The sequence below is a fragment of the Hippocampus bargibanti genome, linkage group LG06 (genome assembly GCF_051943395.1).
Source record: "Hippocampus bargibanti isolate YZ-2025 linkage group LG06, ASM5194339v1, whole genome shotgun sequence".
Taxonomy (NCBI): Eukaryota; Metazoa; Chordata; class Actinopteri; order Syngnathiformes; family Syngnathidae; genus Hippocampus; species Hippocampus bargibanti.
Window position 1 is genome coordinate 18,289,058 of NC_142739.1, and position 19,988 is coordinate 18,309,045.

At 43.5% G+C, this 19,988-nt stretch overlaps 3 protein-coding genes across 7 annotated transcripts; 1 reads left to right on the forward strand and 2 right to left on the reverse strand.

The window, feature by feature from the left end:
• Positions 1–961: 961 nt before the first annotated feature.
• On the reverse strand, positions 962–8,315 carry popdc1 (popeye domain cAMP effector 1). 2 transcript variants are annotated; one of them, XM_088998528.1, is made up of 8 exons: positions 8,165–8,315; positions 7,126–7,373; positions 6,557–6,681; positions 6,010–6,197; positions 5,687–5,795; positions 3,507–3,674; positions 3,268–3,409; positions 962–1,240 (listed from the first exon to the last, which is right to left on the reverse strand). In XM_088998528.1, exons 2-8 carry the CDS (start codon positions 7,355–7,357, stop codon positions 1,110–1,112), a joined length of 1,095 nt encoding a protein of 364 aa, XP_088854654.1. In that variant the 5' UTR covers positions 7,358–7,373; positions 8,165–8,315; the 3' UTR covers positions 962–1,109. The 2 variants fall into 2 exon arrangements, with proteins under 2 accessions (XP_088854654.1, XP_088854655.1); XM_088998529.1 differs by having other exon boundaries at positions 7,126–7,394; positions 8,165–8,284.
• Positions 8,316–8,525: 210 nt separating this feature from the next.
• On the forward strand, positions 8,526–11,406 carry LOC148896648 (uncharacterized). Of its 4 annotated transcripts, XM_088998699.1 has the most exons (4): positions 8,717–9,053; positions 9,563–10,438; positions 10,528–10,714; positions 11,113–11,406. In XM_088998699.1, the coding sequence occupies exons 2-4, from the start codon at positions 9,575–9,577 to the stop codon at positions 11,118–11,120; spliced, it is 1,059 nt and encodes a 352-aa protein (XP_088854825.1). In that variant the 5' UTR covers positions 8,717–9,053; positions 9,563–9,574; the 3' UTR covers positions 11,121–11,406. The 4 variants fall into 4 exon arrangements, with proteins under 4 accessions (XP_088854824.1, XP_088854822.1, XP_088854823.1 ...); XM_088998698.1 differs by lacking the exons at positions 8,717–9,053; positions 11,113–11,406 and adding an exon at positions 8,526–8,546 and having other exon boundaries at positions 10,528–10,922; XM_088998696.1 differs by lacking the exon at positions 11,113–11,406 and having other exon boundaries at positions 8,709–9,053; positions 10,528–10,922.
• A 236-nt stretch (positions 11,407–11,642) lies between these two features.
• On the reverse strand, positions 11,643–14,278 carry LOC148896649 (uncharacterized). Its single transcript, XM_088998911.1, is given in 3 exon segments — positions 11,643–12,269; positions 12,271–13,535; positions 14,112–14,278. Coding segments are annotated over 3 exon segments (1,824 nt in total). The 5' UTR covers positions 14,187–14,278; the 3' UTR covers positions 11,643–11,785.
• Between the last annotated feature and the right edge of the window lie 5,710 nt (positions 14,279–19,988).

Sequence of the window (19,988 nt, forward strand, 5' to 3'; positions counted from 1 at the left end):
GACACCACAGGGGCCATTGTGCTTTTTTGCGCCTGTAATGGGCAGCATCTTCACAGCCCCGCTTTGTTCAGCGGAAGGTCGGTGCTGTTGGACAGTCTGCGGCTGGATGGATACATGGCTTGAGGAGCCCGCGATAAGAAGAAGGGAGCGTCAGCGCGCCGATGCCTATATGGAACTGTCGCGGGATGGAATTGAAGCTGATTTATGGGGGACAGGAGATGTGAGACAATCTCTTTTCGTCAATGGATGCTACAGCTGCGTGTTTGCTTTCAAGATTTAGCTTGTAGTCGATGTGCACATTCCACCATGATGTCCCTGATCCACTGGTGAAGAGACGCTTTGATCCTCTCCACTTTCATCTAGAACTGCTTTATGTGACAAAGAGGGTACAGAAAGTGCTTAAGAATGAATGTATCTCTGTGTCTTTGTGTTGTCATGTTATTTGTTATTTAGTTTTTTTTTTTGTTCTTTTGACTTCAAGACGGCGCCGCGAGACACAGCTGCCTTTCCAGCAGCTCCTGTGTTTTGCTTTTCTACTTTCATTTCTTTCATCACTTTGCTGCTGTGAAATGTAAATTTCTCCACTGCGAGACTAATAAAGGCAAATCCAATCCAATCCAATTCCGTAAAATTCAGCGCAGGTTGGTTAGGGGCACATTTTCATAAAAAATTAGACAGCTATTATAATTTAATAAACTTTAATTAATAAGCACTGCACATACCAAAATATTTCTAATAATTAAAAACTTTCCACAATATGAAGAGTGATGACATCAGATATGTCAAGCTAAACACATTTTAATATATTTTCTTACAACAAACTTTATTTGCCTCAATTATTTCATTCATCGTCTACTTCTTTGCATCGATTGTGTAATTTGTCTTGGATGCTCTGTTTTGTTTTTGGTTGTTTTGTTTTTGTTGCTTGTGTGTATGTTTGTGTTGTGTATGTGTGTGTGTGTGTGTGTGTGTGTGTGTGTGTGTGTGTGTGTGTGCGTGTGCGTGTGCGTGTGTGTGTGTGTGTGTGTGTGTGTGTGTGTGTGTGTGTGTGTGTGTGTGTGTGTGTGTGTGTGTGTGTGTGTGTGTGTGTGTGTGTGTGTTCTCCCCGGTTACACTTCCTCAGTGGATGTGCTGGAAGGACGGCAGGGTTTGTTGGGAGAAGAATCAACAAAAACATCATCCTCCATTCCTTCCTCAATGGGTTTCATTTTTGAAGAGTCCTTGACAACTGGTGATTTTTCTAGACAAAGTCAACACACAAAAAAGAGTATTTTCATTAGAACAACTCAAAACAAGATACCGGTAACCTATTGTCAACACACCGAATAATACACATTTCAGTGAATTTAGATCGACAATGTTTCTACTTGTAGATAATAAATTAACATAGTTTCCATTGTACAACGTTAAGAGCCATTGCGATAAGCAAAAAAGAGCTCTTCACTCATAAAAAAAAAGCCTTTAGAACCACGATAATCCTCTGTGCTTTTTGACAAAGCGGCTTCCCCTGAAACAAATATTTGGTTTAATGTGCATAAATGCAAAAATTACGAGTACTGTTCTGGGTCAAAAATGATAGGGTTATTGTAGAAAATAGATTACAGTAAAGTCTCGTTATATCGATATTCAAGGGAGTCCGAAAAAATATCGATATAACCGGGACTATCGATATATCCGACTCTGTTTGCATGTAATTTTCTCCGTGCGTGCATAGAAATAGTATCGATATAACCGGGACTATCGATATATCCGATATCGATATAACGAGACTTTACTGTAATTCATAATCACATCAATTCGTGAAAAAAGCGTATTAGTCTGATGTCGGACAGTCTCGGATAATTTCTACCTTCTCTGTGTAAAAGAGTGATCAATGTAAGCCGGGGTGCGGACAGATGATTTTCAGAGGGGTGGCCCAGGTGATAGAACATCTCAGTGACAATTGTAAATGTTATTTTATACTTGGGTTTCTTCCTGCTGGTATTGAAGTGTATGTGCAAGATTGGTATAAGTGTGTATTGTATTGCTTAAAACCATGCATGCCTGTGGGATGATGCACTGGATACTTAGGAACGTTGAGGAAAACCTTTAGTAAAACAATATTTACTTCAATATACTGAACAGTATATTTTAATTGAAACACTTAAATTATAGGGGCAGCCCGGTAGTCGAGTGGTTAGCACACCGGCTTCACAGTGCAGAGGTCGCCGGTTCGCGTCCCGGTCCGGCCTCCCTGTGTGGAGTTTGCATGTTCTCCCCGGACCCGCGTGGGCTTTCTCCGGGTACTCCGGTTTCCTCCCACACTCCAAAAAACATGCATGGCAGGCAGATTGACCACTCCAAATTGTCCCTAGGTGTGAGTGTGAGAGTGACTGTTGTATGTCTTTGTGTGCCCTGCGATTGTCTGGCAACCAATTCAGGGTGTCCCCCGCCTCGTGCCCGAAGACAGCTGAGATAGGCTCCAGCAACCCCCGCGACCCTAACGAGGAATAAGCGGTACGGAAAATGAGATGAGACTTAAATTATATAATATGACTGAAAAATAAACAGACTGAAAAAATATACAGTGATACCTCGGTTTTCGACCATAATCCGTTTCAGAAACCTGTTCGAAAACCGATTTGTTCAAAAACCGAAACAGCACTTTCCATTAAAATCAATGTAAAAAATCTTAATCCGCTCAAAGTCTAGAAAATAACTTTTTTAACAATTTCATCGCATAAACCAGATAAAAACGTAATAATAGAGGTCATGTGTAAAATTCTATAACAACAAACCTTTATTTTCACCAATTTTTAACATCAACATTAACATCTGTACATAAAAATCTCTCTATCTTTCTGCCACGGGGCGTGTTGGCATCTATCCCAGCTGTCTTTGGGCAAACACAGGGCACACTAACTTTTCAAACCATCCTCTGCTTGCTTTTAAATCATACTATTCAGGAGATCTTAACCAAATATGTCAGCATTTTCGCAAAAATAAAACCACAACAATAATGCGTCGGTCACAATGAAACAATGAGGAAGACGTGACATCTAAGGAAGTGACGTATAAGGAAGCACAGGGTAGTCGAGTGATGCATTCAGATGCACTCAGTTTAGTTGAGAACCAACTTTCGGTTGTATACCGGGGCCTAAAAAATATGACATTTTCGAAAACCGAGGTTTGACTGTATATCTATTTTTTTTTTCCACGAGCGATATCTTCAATTAGACATATCCTACATGTCCGAGGGTGTCCTATGAGCACCTCGCTCTAACTTACGTAGAGAGGATCCACTAGATCCTCCTCTTAGGATCTGATTAAGGACATCATCACTGTCACTGGTGCTGGCTATGCTGTTCCGCATTTGCATCATGGATAGCTGGGAACAGAGGCTGGGCTGGCGGTCCATCTTCTTCAATGCCTAGGAATAATAATAATAATAATAATAATGTTATCATCTGCCATACAATCACTAATTATGAGAATTGTTGAATTGTTCCCAATATTATTGTACCAACCTTGTCACTGAGTGTGGGGTCATTGAGAGAGTAGAGCTTGTTGGTAATGTCTTTGCCAATGAGGTACCTAAACACCTCGTTCAGGAATGTATCTGATTCCAGGAAGTATGTAAGTCTCTCCCGAGACCAACACAGAAATTTACAGTCTTCCTCTGCCGTAATGGTCACCTATTATGATATTATAGAAACAATTGAAGAATTTGTTATGGTTTCACCCAAGCTTAATTTTGAAGTAAGGAGAAATACAAATCAAAGATCCTCATTCATTATTCATTAGTAAAAACCATTTGGTTTCATGTGCGTTTTCAGCATTTTTGAAAAGTGAGTTTCACAAGTTTGTGTAAAGAACAATTGAGATTTGAAAGTGAGAAAATTATTGCTTATTCTTTTTGTTGAGTTTTTATTTGTTGCATGGATATATGTCATAATAATGTGTTTGTACATGTATGTACCGTTTATAACCAATGGGTGTGGCTCCCAACTTGTGGGCCAAAGTGTGTAACAGAGGTTTTATTTCCAAGAGGATCCAAATGATCCCAAGACTCAGGTTGTCAGGACTATATACTCCGAGCAGGGTCACCCATGAAACACAAATCTTAGGTGAGGGGCGACACAATGCAAGGCTTAAAAGACCTGTTATGATGAGTGAAAATCTAGACACCGTTTTCTCTTGCCCAAACATGAAGCCAATCCAAAAAATATGGACCAACTTTCAACAAAGAAAAAGAGGGATTGGACTCCTTTCACTCTAGAGTTTCTTATGGTGAAAGGCACATAGCAGGTGTGGGAATACTTATTGCCCCTTTTCTTGGCACCTGATCACTGGAGTTCAAGCCACGGTGAGAACCCAAGAGGTGGGCTCATCATAGATTGACCATTACAAACACCATGTTCAAACATCAGCATGTTTGGCATGTTTGGTCAGCATTTGGCACCCGGACACCCCCTATGCGACAATTGAGTGGAGATATGAATTGATCACGAACAATTGATGTGTTGGCACCGATAGTGAGTGAGGAAGCCAATCCAACTGAATTTTGCCCATGTCCCAGGCGAGGCAGAGGGCAGGACATAAGAGTGAACCATTTCCATGCCTCCATCATCATATAGAATTTAGCATCCCCACCCCGCCCTCTAGTGAGGTTAAAGTGGCTCGAAAAATGAATGAATGTTTGAATGAGTATCTATCCATCCATTATCTGATTCATTTACCCTCGCGAATACTAAGACTTGCGGGCACGAAGAGGAGCCATTACGAGTTACATATTTTTGAAATGTAGGGGTGAAATGGATTACCCACAGAAAACCCAAGCAGGCACGGAGAGAATATGCAAACTACTCCACACGGGAAGGCCGGTGCTGGAATCGAACCCTACACCTCTGCAATGTGGGGCTGGTGTACTAACCTGTCGACCACCATGTATATAAAATTGAAGTAAATAGAATAATTAGAATACTGATAAGCTGCACTATTTATGCAGAGGACAATACCGGTACATCTTATGTGTTTTTCATGCGACATAAGTGAAGGGTTGGACTTAAGGTTGATGATAACTACTGAAAGTACTGTTGTGGGCTGCTCGCTGGACTCTCTAGAGGAGGTGGGCAACAGACGGACGCTAGGTAAACTAAAAGCTATGACGGACAGCCCCTCCCACCCCCTCCTGCCCATCCTGACAGCTCTGGGTAGCTCCTTTAGCCAGAGACTATTACACCCGCGCTGCAAGAAGGAGAGATACCGCCGCTCGTTCCTACCGACTGCTGTCAGGCTTCACAATTCCCAATGATCACATGTGAAAAAAAAAAACAAAACTGGACACTTGTAAATATGGGTTGTTGCAATATATCTAAATGCATTTCTTGATTCTGCACTATGTACAGTCTTGTTTATAGAACGGTTTTTGCACATCTACATTTGCACAGTATACAGTTGACTTTTTTATTTTGTTATTCTTAGAATATCTTGTTTTCTATCCTTTCACTCCCACCCCAACCCCATCCCTCTTCAATTGCTGCTGTGGACTGCAAATTTCCCCATTGCGGGACGAATAAAGGTATTCTGATTCTGATTCTGATTCTGATTCTGAAATATAAACTTGAAAAAAGGTGTGATCGGTTATGGTGCCCATGTTTATTGACTTTATTATGTACATCATATCAGAATGAAAAATATAGAATACCTGGAACTTCTCTCCTTTGTGCATTAAAGTGGAACGAAACTCTGGGGAATCAATAAAGGCATTTGTGTAGATGTTGTGAAGAAAATGCCCTCGATAGGACACTTTCATCCTATTAAACAGAAAGTTAATGGCAGAATGAATACTAAAAACTAAAAAAGGCAGAACAGAACTATGTTAAGCTTACCACATTTCCTTTTACATACATATGTACTGTATTCATAAACATGTTCAAAGAAAGTGTATTTTTTTCTTAAATATTTGTTTGATCCCCTACGAGTAAGGTAAGGTTAAGAAACCCAAGTCAGCCATGAAACTGTACATACTTTCCTCTGAGGAGAATACTGAGTCGTTCGTCCACAGAGGTCTTATCCTCTGCAGCATAGGCCTGCCCTTTCGACAGAGCCTGTATGGTGCAGAACTGACCCGTGAGTCGCTGAAATAGAGCCTCACTGACATGTAAGGGTTCAAACATCCGCTTATACACCGACCTCAACTGCCTCTTGATCTTAATCTGAGAAAGCAGGAAAACAGTTTAAATGTATTATTTGCATAACAAAGTATTATCAAAGTGACAAAAATGTGCGGGATATAACATCCATGAGTCAACAAAGGCATATTTGCTGTGGAGGAAAAGTTTTATATGGGATTGTTAAGTCTTGGTCTGATATTGTCACTTGGTACATTACTTGTCCAAAATTCTCCAGAGGTATTTTTCTATTTTATCAATCTGGTATAGACAGAAATCTAGGAGGGTCTGGGACTACCTTCACAGGCAATGCAAAAAAAAATGTAGCCTAAATCTCAGCATTTACATAGACACACTTCACACCCCAACTGAAGTTTTTCAGTGGACAGCAACATATTACTCACCGGCCTACGTTTGTACAAGAGAAACAACAAGTGCATGAAGTTGACCACCAAGAAAACCACATTCCAAACCATGGCGTCCATGTTACACCTATACAAAGTTGCCCAAGCAATGAAGAAGCCACATCCTGTCAGGATGCAAGAAACACATTTTCAGGATATTGGACATTTAAAAATAAAATATCCATTCAAAATAAACACTGTCTATAAAATCCAGCTATACAATATGTTGGTCTTTTTTGTTTTCCATTGCTTGCTCAATTCCTATTTGAATTTCTTTGAGTTGTTTTTTTGAATAGACTATAAATAAATGACCGCTTACAACCCCATTTCCCATGAATCTTGATATTTCCTGTCCCTTGTCCAGTTCCAAGTGGAAGATAAACTTGCTGTAAATACATCTTCCAGCCACCACTACCTTTTTCTTTTATCTGTCCTTTGTTGGAGGTTTACCCAATATATTATCCTATGAATTCATTGGCTCTTGAAAAGAAAATAACGATCAAAGGTAACATACAGAAGCTGTCGTCTAACAGTAAGGGTGTCATCAGAAGGCAGCACTCCAGACTGACCTGTCACGAAAAGAAGCCGAAGCAGAACCATGTGCAGACCCAGTGTGGTGGGAATGACCAGAGCCATCAGCAGAGACATGTTGCCTAGGTGGAAGAGAAGATGGTGGGCTTGTTCCCAATCCTGGCAAGCAGTAGCATTGGGCTCCCGAGATGAAAATACAGGGGTGGCTGCGTGGAATGGGGGTAGCGTTGTAAAGAGGAGGGGGAAGGACGGCCCAGGGGGAAAGGACATCCTGCTGCACGGTGACCTTGGAGTAGAGGGAACAATCCTTTGCCAGTGGAAGTGAAAAATCACTCAGCGTTCAAACATTGCATTTTAACACAGTTGATTTCTTTTCAAATAACGTTCAAGAAAATAGGCTTTTATTGTGGATGTCACGATTGCTGAGAAAGCAAAGTTGCCAACATTTGAATGTGAATGAGCGTTCTTTGGTTGTGAATGCAGTGGCAACATTTGTGTCATCTTCCTCTGAGGTTAATACACTCCTGTGAGCTGATCATGTTTCACTTTGAGAAGTACGACACAAAAAGTATGACACAAAAACAAATCAGGACATTTACATTGCAGAGTGAAGTTGAAAAAGCGTGTTGATAGAAATGGATGCCTCAACTAACCAAAAAAAGTAAGCTATGCGCTAAACATGTCTACAAGTACCATCTAACATTCGTCTTTGATATCATTTCCGACTGGTGGAAATTTGGTTTGTTTTAAAATGTACAAGAAGGTTCTTTCATTTATATAAGTTCAATTAGGGAGAGCTGAACTGATATGCAGAAAGTGATATTATTTGTCAGTCTGCAATGAACGGAAATATGATCGAACATCTCACAATGTTTTTGTATCTTTAATGAAGATGGGCAACTGAAATTTCTCAGTGTTGTCAGATGCTGTGTAGCTTGAGTTGGTGTGGCCGACACTGTGGAAGAGCTGCTTTTAAAAATAGATCAGTGTGCACATGCTCAGTTTCCATTGTGAAATCTGTCACACATAAAACCTTCTCAGTTTGCGCTGAGAAAATAAATTGTATTTGTTACTCACCGATTCAACGACTGGATATTTCTGAGGAGCGGCAATGGAGGGAGGATAGACTTCTTTGAAAGACTACGTCAAACGAAAAACCAGTTGCAGAGCATTTGCAGAACACTATGATTGGAGTGTGGTAGGGGGTGGTGAGGAGGGGGCCTGGGGTGGGGGTTGGGGTGTCTGGTGCCTGCATGATGTACATCGCACATTCCACGGGGTTGACAGGCAGAGACTAAAATGGACAAGGAGCACATATGCAATGACTAAAAATTCACCAGGGGGAGCCAGAATAAATGTTATCTTTAGTTTTGGGGGGGGGGGGGGAAAAGAGTCTGAATATGTACAGTGGTCCATTCGTACGGAAGAGGATTAGGGCCACTGAAGAAAAAAAAATACGGTTGGCAAAATTCTGACTTTAATCTCAGAATTCTGACTTTAAAGTCAGAATTCTGACTTTATTCTCGGAATTCTGACTTTAAAGTCAGAATTCTGACTTTAATCTCAGAATTCTGACTTTAAAGTCAGAATTCTGACTTTAAAGTCAGAATTATTTTCGTTGCGACTTTAAAGTCAGAATTCTGACTTTATTCTCAGAATTCTGACTTTAAAGTCAGAATTCTGACTTTATTCTCGGAATTCTGACTTTAAAGTCAGAATTATTTTCGTTCCGACTTTAAAGTCAGAATTCTGACTTTTTTCTCAGAATTCTGACTTTAAAGTCAGAATTCTGACTTTGTAACGTTCGTGGAGCTATTCATGTTTGGCCTCGTCAGCGTGTACAAGACGTAAGTGTGGCTCGGAAGAAAGGACATACAGTAATGTCATCACCTATCGACTTTTTGCGTGGCCGAGGAGTGTCGGAAGACATCCTTTCTCTTTTGGAGGAGCAGAGGATGAGTAAACAGTGTGTTGTGTTTGTTTCGTTTAATGGCTGTTGTGTCCATAGTTAACGTGCTCCGCGTAGCTGATAGCTCCGTTGCTAGCGCGAATATCATAAATAGATGCACCCGCTTTACAGTCGTGAATAAATAGAAAGTAACCATTTAAGTTGGTACTATGTCACCGTGACGCCACATAACGTTGTTTTTAACAACACCACTGCTGATTTCGCACCCATCGTGTGGAAGACAGTGACAGAGAGTCACTGTGAACTCATTGTGAACTGAACACACTTGATTAAACTGTCGCGTCGAAGAAAGTACAGTACTGTATGCGCACACGACCTTTATTGTATTTACTTTTAGACTGCTTCACGAATATGAAGTTACTTACGTTTGAACTAACACTATCATAAGCGAAAACATTGTTAAAAACAACTATATACAACAAGCATACTGTCATACAGTCATGTTTTCAAAATGCCCACTGGTGTTTTTGTCAGATTGTAATTGTCATCTTTCTTTTCTTGTGCAGATAAAGTGACTGATGGAGGGTGCAACCCAAACAGTGGCTGAAATTCCAGATTTGGATGACTTGATCAAGCTATGCTTTAGAATTGGATTCAGCAATAAGGAAATACTTGCAATTTTATCACATAATGCTCAAATTATTTTAAGTGTTCGGACTCTGAAAAGGATATGCAAAAGACTAGGTCCTTTTCGAAGAAAGAACCAATCAGACCTGGGAGATGTGTTGGCTTTTGTCCAGCACGAGATCCTGACGAGTGGACAGATGCAGGGTTATCGTTGGCTACATCTGCGTGCCATTCACAACGGATTTGTTGTGTCACAAGATATAATGAGACAAATTATAAAATTGGTTGACCCTGTAGGCGTGGGAATAAGAAGAGCACGACGCCTAAGACGGCAGCAGTACAACTGTCGAGGGCCAAATGCTCTTTGGCACATGGATGGCTATGACAAATTAAAACCCTATGGGATTGGCATTCATGGCTGTATTGATGGGTTTAGCCGGTATGTGCTCTGGGCGGAAGCCTATACCACAAACAGTGACCCTAAGGTGGTTGCAAGTTATTTTATAAAAACAGTTTCATGCGTCGGTGGATGTCCAGAGAGGATCCGTGCTGACAGGGGCACAGAAAACGTTTGTGTCGAACAGATGCAAATGTTTTTGCGTCGGAACCACTCAGACAATTTTGCTGCGGAGAAAAGTTTCCTCTATGGAAGAAGTACAGCCAATCAGCGCATTGAAGGGTGGTGGTCCACCCTTCGCAAACAGAGTGTACAATTTTGGATGAATTTATTTCAAACTCTTCAGGATGATGGCCACTTTACAGGAGATTTTCTGGATAAAAGTCTTATCCGGTTCTGCTTTCTTAATCTTGTGCAGGTCAGGTAGAATAATGTTTTTGGGCCTTTTTTCTTTAATTTTATAAATGGTATAAATATCATCCTCAAACAATGCTGCTTTTTGTTCAGGACAAGCTGGATGAAGTTGTGAACACGTGGAACTCACACAAAATAAGACGAAGATTGCACAATGATACAGCTTCCGGTCGACCAGTGATCATGTATTCATTTCCTGCGATGCACAGTGCCGAGGATCAATTAAAACCTGTTGGAACGGAAGAGATCACTGCATGTATGGAAGAGTGCACGACAAAAGGTGATTTTCCATGTGATGAAACTGTATTTGAACTGTGTTGTCTGCTTATGGAGGAAAATGAATGGCACGCACCATCAGATCCATTGAATGCGAGTGACTTGTATGTTAAGTTGAGAGAGGAATTACTGAAGTATATTTGACATGTGTACTGATGCAATCTTTGGACTTTGTACTGATGTGAAAATGAAACTTCAAATTTACTCCACAACCAGTTGTGTTTTTTTTCGACTCCTCTCAATGGCACTCTTCAGCGGTAGGTTGGAAGTACATAGACATTTTTAAAACTTTGCCATGGCTCCAGCATGCCCTGTGACCATTGTGATAGATCACAAGTGGATGGATGTCTTAATCGTGTTATAAAACCTCTCCATCCATTTTCTTATCTCCTTATCCTCAAGAGTCGTGAGGTGTGCTGTATAGCCTATCACAGCAGTCATTGGGCAGTAGGCGGAGGACACCCTGAACCAGTTGCTAGCGAAGCGCAATGCACAGATGAACGACCACCAGTGCTCACAATGACAAGGACAATTTAGTGTGTTTTCCTTTAACCTGACACATGTTAGTGAAATATTGGTGCATCTGGAATAGCTGGAGACTCCAAACAGGAAGTTCAGAACCCCACCTTGCACCTCCGGACTGTGATGTCGATGTGAGAATTATAAAGCCATTAGAAAATACCTGTAAAATGTTATTAAACCACCTTTTCACACAATATATTAACTTTCAACATTCATGTGGAGCCAAAAATTGAATGCAATGAAATCTTTAATTTTGAACAAAAGAAACATGCACCTAATACAGCAAAACTGTTGAAACAACCATCTGATGGTTATGCATAACTTCCTAGGCCTTTTTGTATAAAAAAAGTCCACAGAACTTTACAGAACTATGACTGTAATATAACACAAAATGCAAGTGATTTGTATACAAACCATAAAACAGCAAAAATGCAACGTTTGTTTCAACAAACATATTGATAACACAAAACAATATACTGTAATGTAGTGTAAAGGTAATGTCGTGCTGATTCAGCCTACGACAGTTTAGTCACAGTTTCTTGGTATTAAAAAGCTACACAATGTCCATCACCCAGATATTGCTTTCAAGAACGGCGTTGAATTCAGATCGGAAATCTGGGAAATTATCATAGCTGTCAGCAATATGCAGAACATTTCCACATGTGTGCCCCACCGGCCTTCTACTAAACTCCGTCATTTCCTGAAACTCCACAAGAATGGCGTTGGTTACAACAAGATCAGATCCAGTACAAAAACGGAGAAACTTCTGAAGCATGAATTCATCCAATTCTCTAATGAACCTTTTCAGGTAATTTGCCACTTTCTGCTTTGGGGTTAAATCAGTGGCAAATTTCAGCAGTTGGCAGACCTTTTTTGAGGTAGGTTGTAAGTCCGAGCACAACTTGTTTAGTTCTTCTGGACTGATCAGGACACGGTGGAGAATAACCTCCCTCCAGCAGTCAATCACAAACATGGGCTTTTGGATCAGCTCTTTGTGTGCTATTTCTTGCAATATATTGGGAAAGCTTTCAGCAGATTCTTTTTCTACAGCCGTAGTTATCAAGGACTTCCACAAGTTCATCTAAGTCCACTTCTGAAAAGTCCTTCATTGCTGCCGTCAAAACTTCACGCTCCTGGCTGCTCACAAACTGCAGAAAATGTGATTTTAGATCACTGTAGACCGAGTTGAAAAGCACTTGCTCGAGGAAAGGAAACGCAAGTTTGTTTGGGAAATAGCAACAATCTTGGTAACCCTTCACAAGGATTCTCCAAACTGCTTTCCACTTTTCTGCTGGAAAATCATGGCGAATAAATGGCACTTTAATTGTTGTACCAAGGGTGCACCGGTCATAGAATTGTTGCCAGAAGCATGTGAGAACATCTCTCAATACTCCAGATCCAATGCCAGCTTCTTCTGTATTATCTGGGACTATGCGTTTCACAATGAGTGATTTGTTCAAGATAGCAATTTCAGAAGATGCTATGATCATATCACTCAACGTGTCAGTGTAGTGGACACTGATTGTCATCACATCTTGTGGATCGGGTGGACCGTCATATATCAGTGTGATGTCAGCATCTCCCTCTGTGCTGTATGAAGGACCAAAGGTTATTTCTGAATCAGAAGAAATGTTGAATGCCGTGTAGATTTCACTTGAATCAACAGATACCTCTTCAATTTCAGGGTTGTAGTCACTGGCATCGTGTGACAAAACCAAGACTTCTTTGGCTGCCGTGCTGTCATCATAGTGGTCATCTTTTGGCCTTGTTGCAATATAAAAGCGCAACAATGTAAGTTTTGCAGCCTCATACATATTGCCAATGGACTGGCAGGTTTCATCAGTGAGGAGGTTTTGTTTGAAATCCCACACCTCAAACTGAAAGTCCAATTCTGAGCCTTTAGGAGAAATTCCATCAGGGAAAAACAGTTTTTTTCCTTCATTGAGAATGTCTTCTAACCCAGCTTCTGTGGACATTTGAAGTTTTCTGGTACCCCCTCCCTGTTTCTCCCTCACCTGTTTGGTTATTTTTCCATCACTGTGTATCCATCCAATTGCTACATTTCTCGTTGTTTTCTGCCTCCTTGTCTGTCTTGCTTCTTGTGTCTTTGACGCAGTGTCTCCTTTCTCGCTATCGTTCCTGACTTTCATTTTTTCACGCAATTTTTCCAAAAGTCCATTTTTTCTTTTGGTTGGGAGCTGTTTCGTCTTACAAAAAATGAAGAGTGCAATCCGGTCTCCATAACAAGGGACATAATTGGCAAGGGTGGAATCGTCCATCAGTGAGATGACATCACCGTCAATCTGCAGAAGAACAAGAAAAAAAAAAAAAAAAAAAAACATTCAATCATCATAACATATAATCACTTAATTTTAAAATATGAAGCACACATGCAATACTGATCTCAACAATTGTAAATCAAACACACAGGCATATAGTATGTTGCAACTATAAAACGTTGAAAACTGTTAATAATGGACAAAGGTACATTGACGCTTGAAAATGACGGGGAAGTATTTGCCTTCCAACATGCAACTATCATAAATAAAGTCCCTATTCAGACAGCAGTTCATCAACTTTTGACTTCGTTGATGCGTGCGTGTGCCTAAACGTTACTTAAAATGATGTACACACAGAACTACGACAGAACGTGTGATCACAGTGTGTTCAATTCACGATGATTTTAACTGCAGTGATTCTCCAACCGGCCTCTGTCATTCATAAATGGTTACTATTTATTCACGAATGTAAACCGGGTGCATCCACTCATTATACAGTATTCGCGCTAGCAACGGAGCTACCAGCTCCGCGGAGCACGTTAACTATGGACACAACAGCCATTAAACGAAACAAACAAACACAACACACTGTTTACTCACCCTCTGCTCCTCCAAAAGAGAAAGGATGTCTTCCGACACTCCTCGGCCACGCAAAAAGTCGATAGGTGATGACATTACTGTATGTCCTTTCTTCCGAGCCACACTTACGTCTTGTACACGCTGACGAGGCCAAACATGAATAGCTCCACGAACGTTACAAAGTCAGAATTCTGAGAAAAAAGTCAGAATTCTGACTTTAAAGTCGCAACGAAAATAATTCTGACTTTAAAGTCAGAATTCTGAGAAAAAAGTCAGAATTCTGACTTTAAAGTCGCAACGAAAATAATTCTGACTTTAAAGTCAGAATTCCGAGAATAAAGTCAGAATTCTGACTTTAAAGTCGCAACGAAATTAATTCTGACTTTAAAGTCAGAATTCTGAGAATGTCAGAATTCTGACTTTAAAGTCAGAATTCTGAGATTAAAGTCAGAATTCTGACTTTAAAGTCAGAATTCTGACTTTAAAGTCAGAATTCTGAGATTAAAGTCAGAATATTGCCAACCGTATTTTTTTTTTTCTTCGGTGGCCCTAATCCTCTTCCGTACATTCGAAAATCACGCCTTATACAGATATAATATATAATGGACATACCTGTATTACAACAACATATTGTGATAAATATTTTTTTAATGAAAAATACAAATCCTGTCTGGTTTGACATGTAGCACCTGTGTATTAAGGTGGATACACTATATATACAGTAAAGTCTCGTTATATCGATATTCTCGGGAGTTAGAAAAAATGTTGATATAACCGTACTGTCGATATATCCGTCCTGCGCCGAACTGCATTAACAAAAGCCGCCAAAAGAGGGTATCCAAGCGCCATATAAGAAACGGAACTGGCCATATGAGCTCGGCATTTTGTGCCTCTTTTTTTTGGGGGTGAGAGATGTTCCCCCAATGTTTCCTCAAAATGGCACATATAATTCTTTAATCGATTGCAAACATATGCTTTCCTCTTCATAACTACAGTATATTTGAATCATATTCATAGCTGGATGTGTAACGAAAGCATATTATCCGAATCTGAAGCCATTGTTTGGATTCACAAGCAATGCAAGACGTCTTGGCGTTAAGTCATTTTTATTTGTGTTTTGCATTTGAATAAAAAGTGACATCATGTCCTTTAATAAACAGTATGGAATGTACAGTAATTTTCAAAGTCATCACGCTTCAGCAGACAAAACAGTAAACATTGTTGCAAAAAACGATTGAATTCATATACAGTACAGTGTGCATGTACATAACACAACAGGGAAACTGCAACGCTTACATCTTACTGTATTATGTATGCAATTTAAAAAAGTCATCAATCTTCTTCTGCTTCCCATTTTTAACTTTTAACACAAACACTTCAATCTCGTCTGCTACACACGAGCTGGGGTCTGAAAATGAAAATGGCGTCTGCTACAGGAGAGCTGGTCTTTTCCTCCCATGATTGTCCCTCTTCCAGCACCTCATCCTTTGCTCCCCATTGTCTGAGACATTCTTTGAGTACATCATCCGTTGGAGCCTTCTCTTTAATGTATTCATTGAGCTTGGATGTTTCATCCTGGACAGTGGCTCTCACACTCACTGGTCCCCGGCCTCCTTCCTTACGGCTTGTGTACAGTCTCAGGGTGCTGGACTTGGGACGGAACAAATCCATGCATGGTGAGGACTTTTCGGGTCTTAACATCCGTGGTCTGAATCTCTTCCTTTGGCCACCTTATTATTCCTGCATGGTATCTGCTCACTGGCAGGGCATAGCTGTTTATTGCCCGGGTCTTGTTCTTGCCATTGAGCTGGCTTCTTGGGACTCGCCTCACCCGCTGGAGATATTTGGTCGTAGCCGCTTTCCTTGTTGCTAGTTCGAGGTTGCCATTGGCCTGTGGTATACCAAGGTACTTGTAGCTGTTTTCAATGTCTGCTATTGTTCCTTCAGTGTGGACTACCTTGCCCCTCTTTGTCACCATCCGACTACATTTCTCCAGCCCGAATGGCATCCCGATATCACTGCTGTAGATCCTGGTTGTGTGGATCAGGGAGTCCATGTCCCTTTTGCTCTTAGCATACAGCTTTATGTCATCCATGTAGAGGAGGTGACTGATCGTACCTTCATTTCTGAGGCGGTATCCATAGCCTGCGATTATCTGGCTGAGGGGGTTCAGTCCTATGCAGAACAGCAGTGGAGTCTCAGTCATGCCGTAGCTAACGCCCTACATAGTACGGTTAGTTCCCCATGTGATACGCAACTTTACAGTCAGGGATAACATTAAAATACAGTACATAACAATAGAATCCCTTAGCTTGGTAAAATATCACTTTGGTCATAATTTTAAGATTCCTTTTAGTAGAAAAACACGAAATGTGAACAAAAACGCAGTCCGCCAAAAAATACAAAATGGCTCCGTGCCAGGCTTGCCAGTTATTATCAATTATGACGGAAGTGACGCAACGGCGCAGTGTGTGGCACCAAGTCCCGCATGCCTTTTCATGACAATATCTTGTGTCAGGAAGGGCATCCGACGTAATAGCTTGGCCAAAACAAACATGCGGATCAAACCTCTAAAGATGGAGGACACTGATTTGCTCTGGCGATCCCTTGAAGGGAAAAGCCGAAAGGAAAAGAAGATCTTATGCTGTTTCCCCTTTTGTACTGTCTAGTCTAGTGTTAGCTAATTAGTTCCCTGATTCCTTTCGAGTCCAGATTACTTTTTGTGTTATTATTTATTTCAAGTTTAGTCGAGTGGAACTTTGAAGCACGAGTGCTTCATAGTGCTTTTGTGTTGCGCAGTTTATCACAAGACGAAACCCATGCGACTTCACCCATCCCTTCTGCCATACTGTGTTGCAGGTAATGATTGTTTCATTTTGTTTTTATTGTATTATATTAGGTTTCCTGTGTCGTGTTTCATTTGGCCGTGAGTGTTCGTGTCACGTCACTTGAGGCTTGCGGGCAGGTCTCGAGTGACGAAAGGGGAGCGGGGAGGTTGGATACAAAATACACGGCGAGACAGATACTCGTGAACAAAAGTCTTTACTGAGGCACGCACGAAAAAAATGACAGCAGGATGAGGTGAGTGAGAGAGACCGGTAATGGCACGGAACTAACACGGGTGGCTTTCAGAATGCTCCGACGGAGACGGTATTGTGCTATCGGCAAATATAGTCAGAAGGCACAATCAAGGAAATGACAAACAGCTGTGGGAACCCAGGTGCGTGAAGATGGGAGGGGCCGTCTCCAGGGAGCAGCGGAGGAGGTGACAGGAGGGGCGGGGCGCGCCCAGGACGGCGACGAGATGTGACAGTGCGCCCCCCTCAACGGACGCCTCTTGGCGGCCCACCAGTTTTGGAAGGGTGAGCCGCATGGAACGCCCGGATGAGAGACGGGTCGAGGATCCAGGCACGTGGGACCCACTGTCGTTCCTCCGGTCCATAGCCCTCCCAGTCGACCAGGTACTGCACTCCTCTGCCCATGCGCCTGGAGTCCAGTATCTCCCGCACGGTGTAGACCGGTCCGTCGGCCAACATCCTGGGGGTAGGTGGGGGTGGGCGTGGGGGCTAAGGAGCTGGTTTCCACTGGCTTGAGGAGGGAAACGTGGAAAACGGGGGGGATCCTCATGGTGGGTGGCAGCCGGAGCCTCACCGAGACCGGGCTGAGGATGGCCTCGATGGGGAAGGGACCCGTGAAGCGTGGGCCCAGCTTAGCTGAAGACCCTGCCAGCCGAAGGTCCCTTGTGGACAGCCACACCTCCTGCCCGACCTGATAGCTGGGTGCCTGTCTCCGATGACGGTCTGCCACCCACTGGTTCCGGGATGCGGTGCGTGTCAGGGCGTCCCTGGTCTCCTTCCAGACTCGGTGGGCCCGTCTGATGTGATGTTCAATAGACGGGACCTCCAACTGGCCTTCCTGGGTGGGAAACAAAGGAGGCTGATAGCCACCTAGGGACCGACAGAAACGTTTCCATACCTTGGACACGAACTGTGGTCCCCGGTCCGACACGATGTCCGTCGGAATCCCGTGGAGACGGACGACGTGGTTAACCAGGAGTTGAGCCATCTCAATGGCGGACGGCAACCTGGTTAACGCGACGAAGTGGGCCGACTTGGAGAATCGGTCCACTATGGTGAGGACGACCGTCTTGCCACGGGAGGGGGGGAGGCCTGTCACGAAGTCGACGGAGATGTGGGACCAGGGTCTGGACGGGACCGGTAGCGGCTGGAGGAGTCCTGCCCTGCTGGTGGGAGGTTTTCCCCCGGGTGCAGGTCGGGCAGGCTTTTACGAAGAGGGTGATGTCCCTCCTGAACCCCGGCCACCAGAACCGTTGGGCGATGAGTTGGATCGTCCTGTTGACCCCCGGGTGACAGGCAATCCTGGAGGTGTGCCCCCAGACGAGCACCTCCGTGCGAAGAGGGGGGGGGGGGACGAAGAGGCGATGCTTCGGACAGCCCCTGGGGATGGGGGTCGTCCCCTGGGCTTGCTGGACTTTTCTCTCAACCTCCCACCTCAGGGCACCCAGGATGCGCTGGGCCGGCAGAATGTTGGTGGTGGTCTCCTCCTTTTCTGCCGGCTCATGGATGCGGGATAGGGCATCGGGCTTGGTGTTCTGTGACCCTGGGCAGTAGGTGAGAGAAAAGTTAAAACGGGTGAGGAAGAGTGACCATCGGGCCTGACGTGAGTTCAGTCTCTTGGCCGACCGGATGACCGCCAGGTTCTTATGGTCAGTGAAGACGGTAAAGAGGTGTTTCGCTCCCTCAAGCCAGTGTCTCCATTCCTGCAGGGCCAGGACGACCGCCAGCAGTTCCCGGTTGCCGACGTCGTAGTTGGCCTCAGCGGGGCTGAGCTGGCGGGAGAAGAAGGCGCATGGGCGTAGCTTCTGGTCCGTGGGAGAGCGCTGGGACAGGACGGCCCCTACTCCGGACTCGGATGCGTCAACCTCGACTGTGAACGGGAGATCCGGGTCGGGATGACACAGAACAGGGGGATTGGTGAAGGCTAGACGGAGGCGATTGAACGTGAGGTTAGTGAGGGGGAGTGCCTTCTGACTATACCCGCGTATGAAGCGGCGGTATAAGTTGGCAAATCCCAAAAATCGCTGAAGCTGTTTCCGCGTCTTCGGGATCGGCCATTCCACCACCGCTTTGGTTTTAGTGGGGTCGGCCCTGAGCTGCCACTGCTCCACGATGAACCCTAGGAAGGACAGAGAGCAGACATGGAACTCACACTTCTCTGCCTTCACATAGAGCCGGTTTTGCAGGAGCCGCGCCAGGACCCGTCGGACGTGTTGCCGGTGCTCCTCTGCGGAACGAGAAAAGATGAGAATATCGTCAAGATAAACAAAAACAAAAACATTGAGGAAGTCCCTGAGCACATCATTGATCAAATTTTGGAAGACGGCGGGCGCGTTCGTGAGTCCGAACGGCATCACCAGATATTCTAAATGTCCTAACGGTGTCTTAAATGCGGTTTTCCATTCATCCCCCTCCCGGATGCGGACCAAGTGGTACGCGCTACGGAGGTCTAATTTGGAAAAAATGGTTGCTGATTGAAGGGGCGTGAAGGCTGAGTCCATGAGGGGCAGGGGGTATTTGTTACGGATGGTGATGTTGTTCAGACTCCGGTAGTCGACACACGGACGCAGGGTTCCGTCCTTCTTGTCAATAAAGAAGAACCCTGCGCCCAGCGGAGACCGTGACGGCCGGATGAGTCCCGCCGCGAGGGAGGAGTCTATGTAACTGCTCAGGGCTTCCCGTTCCGGTTGTGAGATGTGGAAAAGTCTGGAGTCCGGTAATGGAGCCCCTGGCTGCAAGTCAATAGCACAGTCATACGGTCGGTGGGGCGGCAGGGATTGGGCGTTGTCTTTGCTGAACACCTCCCGCAGGTCGTGGTAGC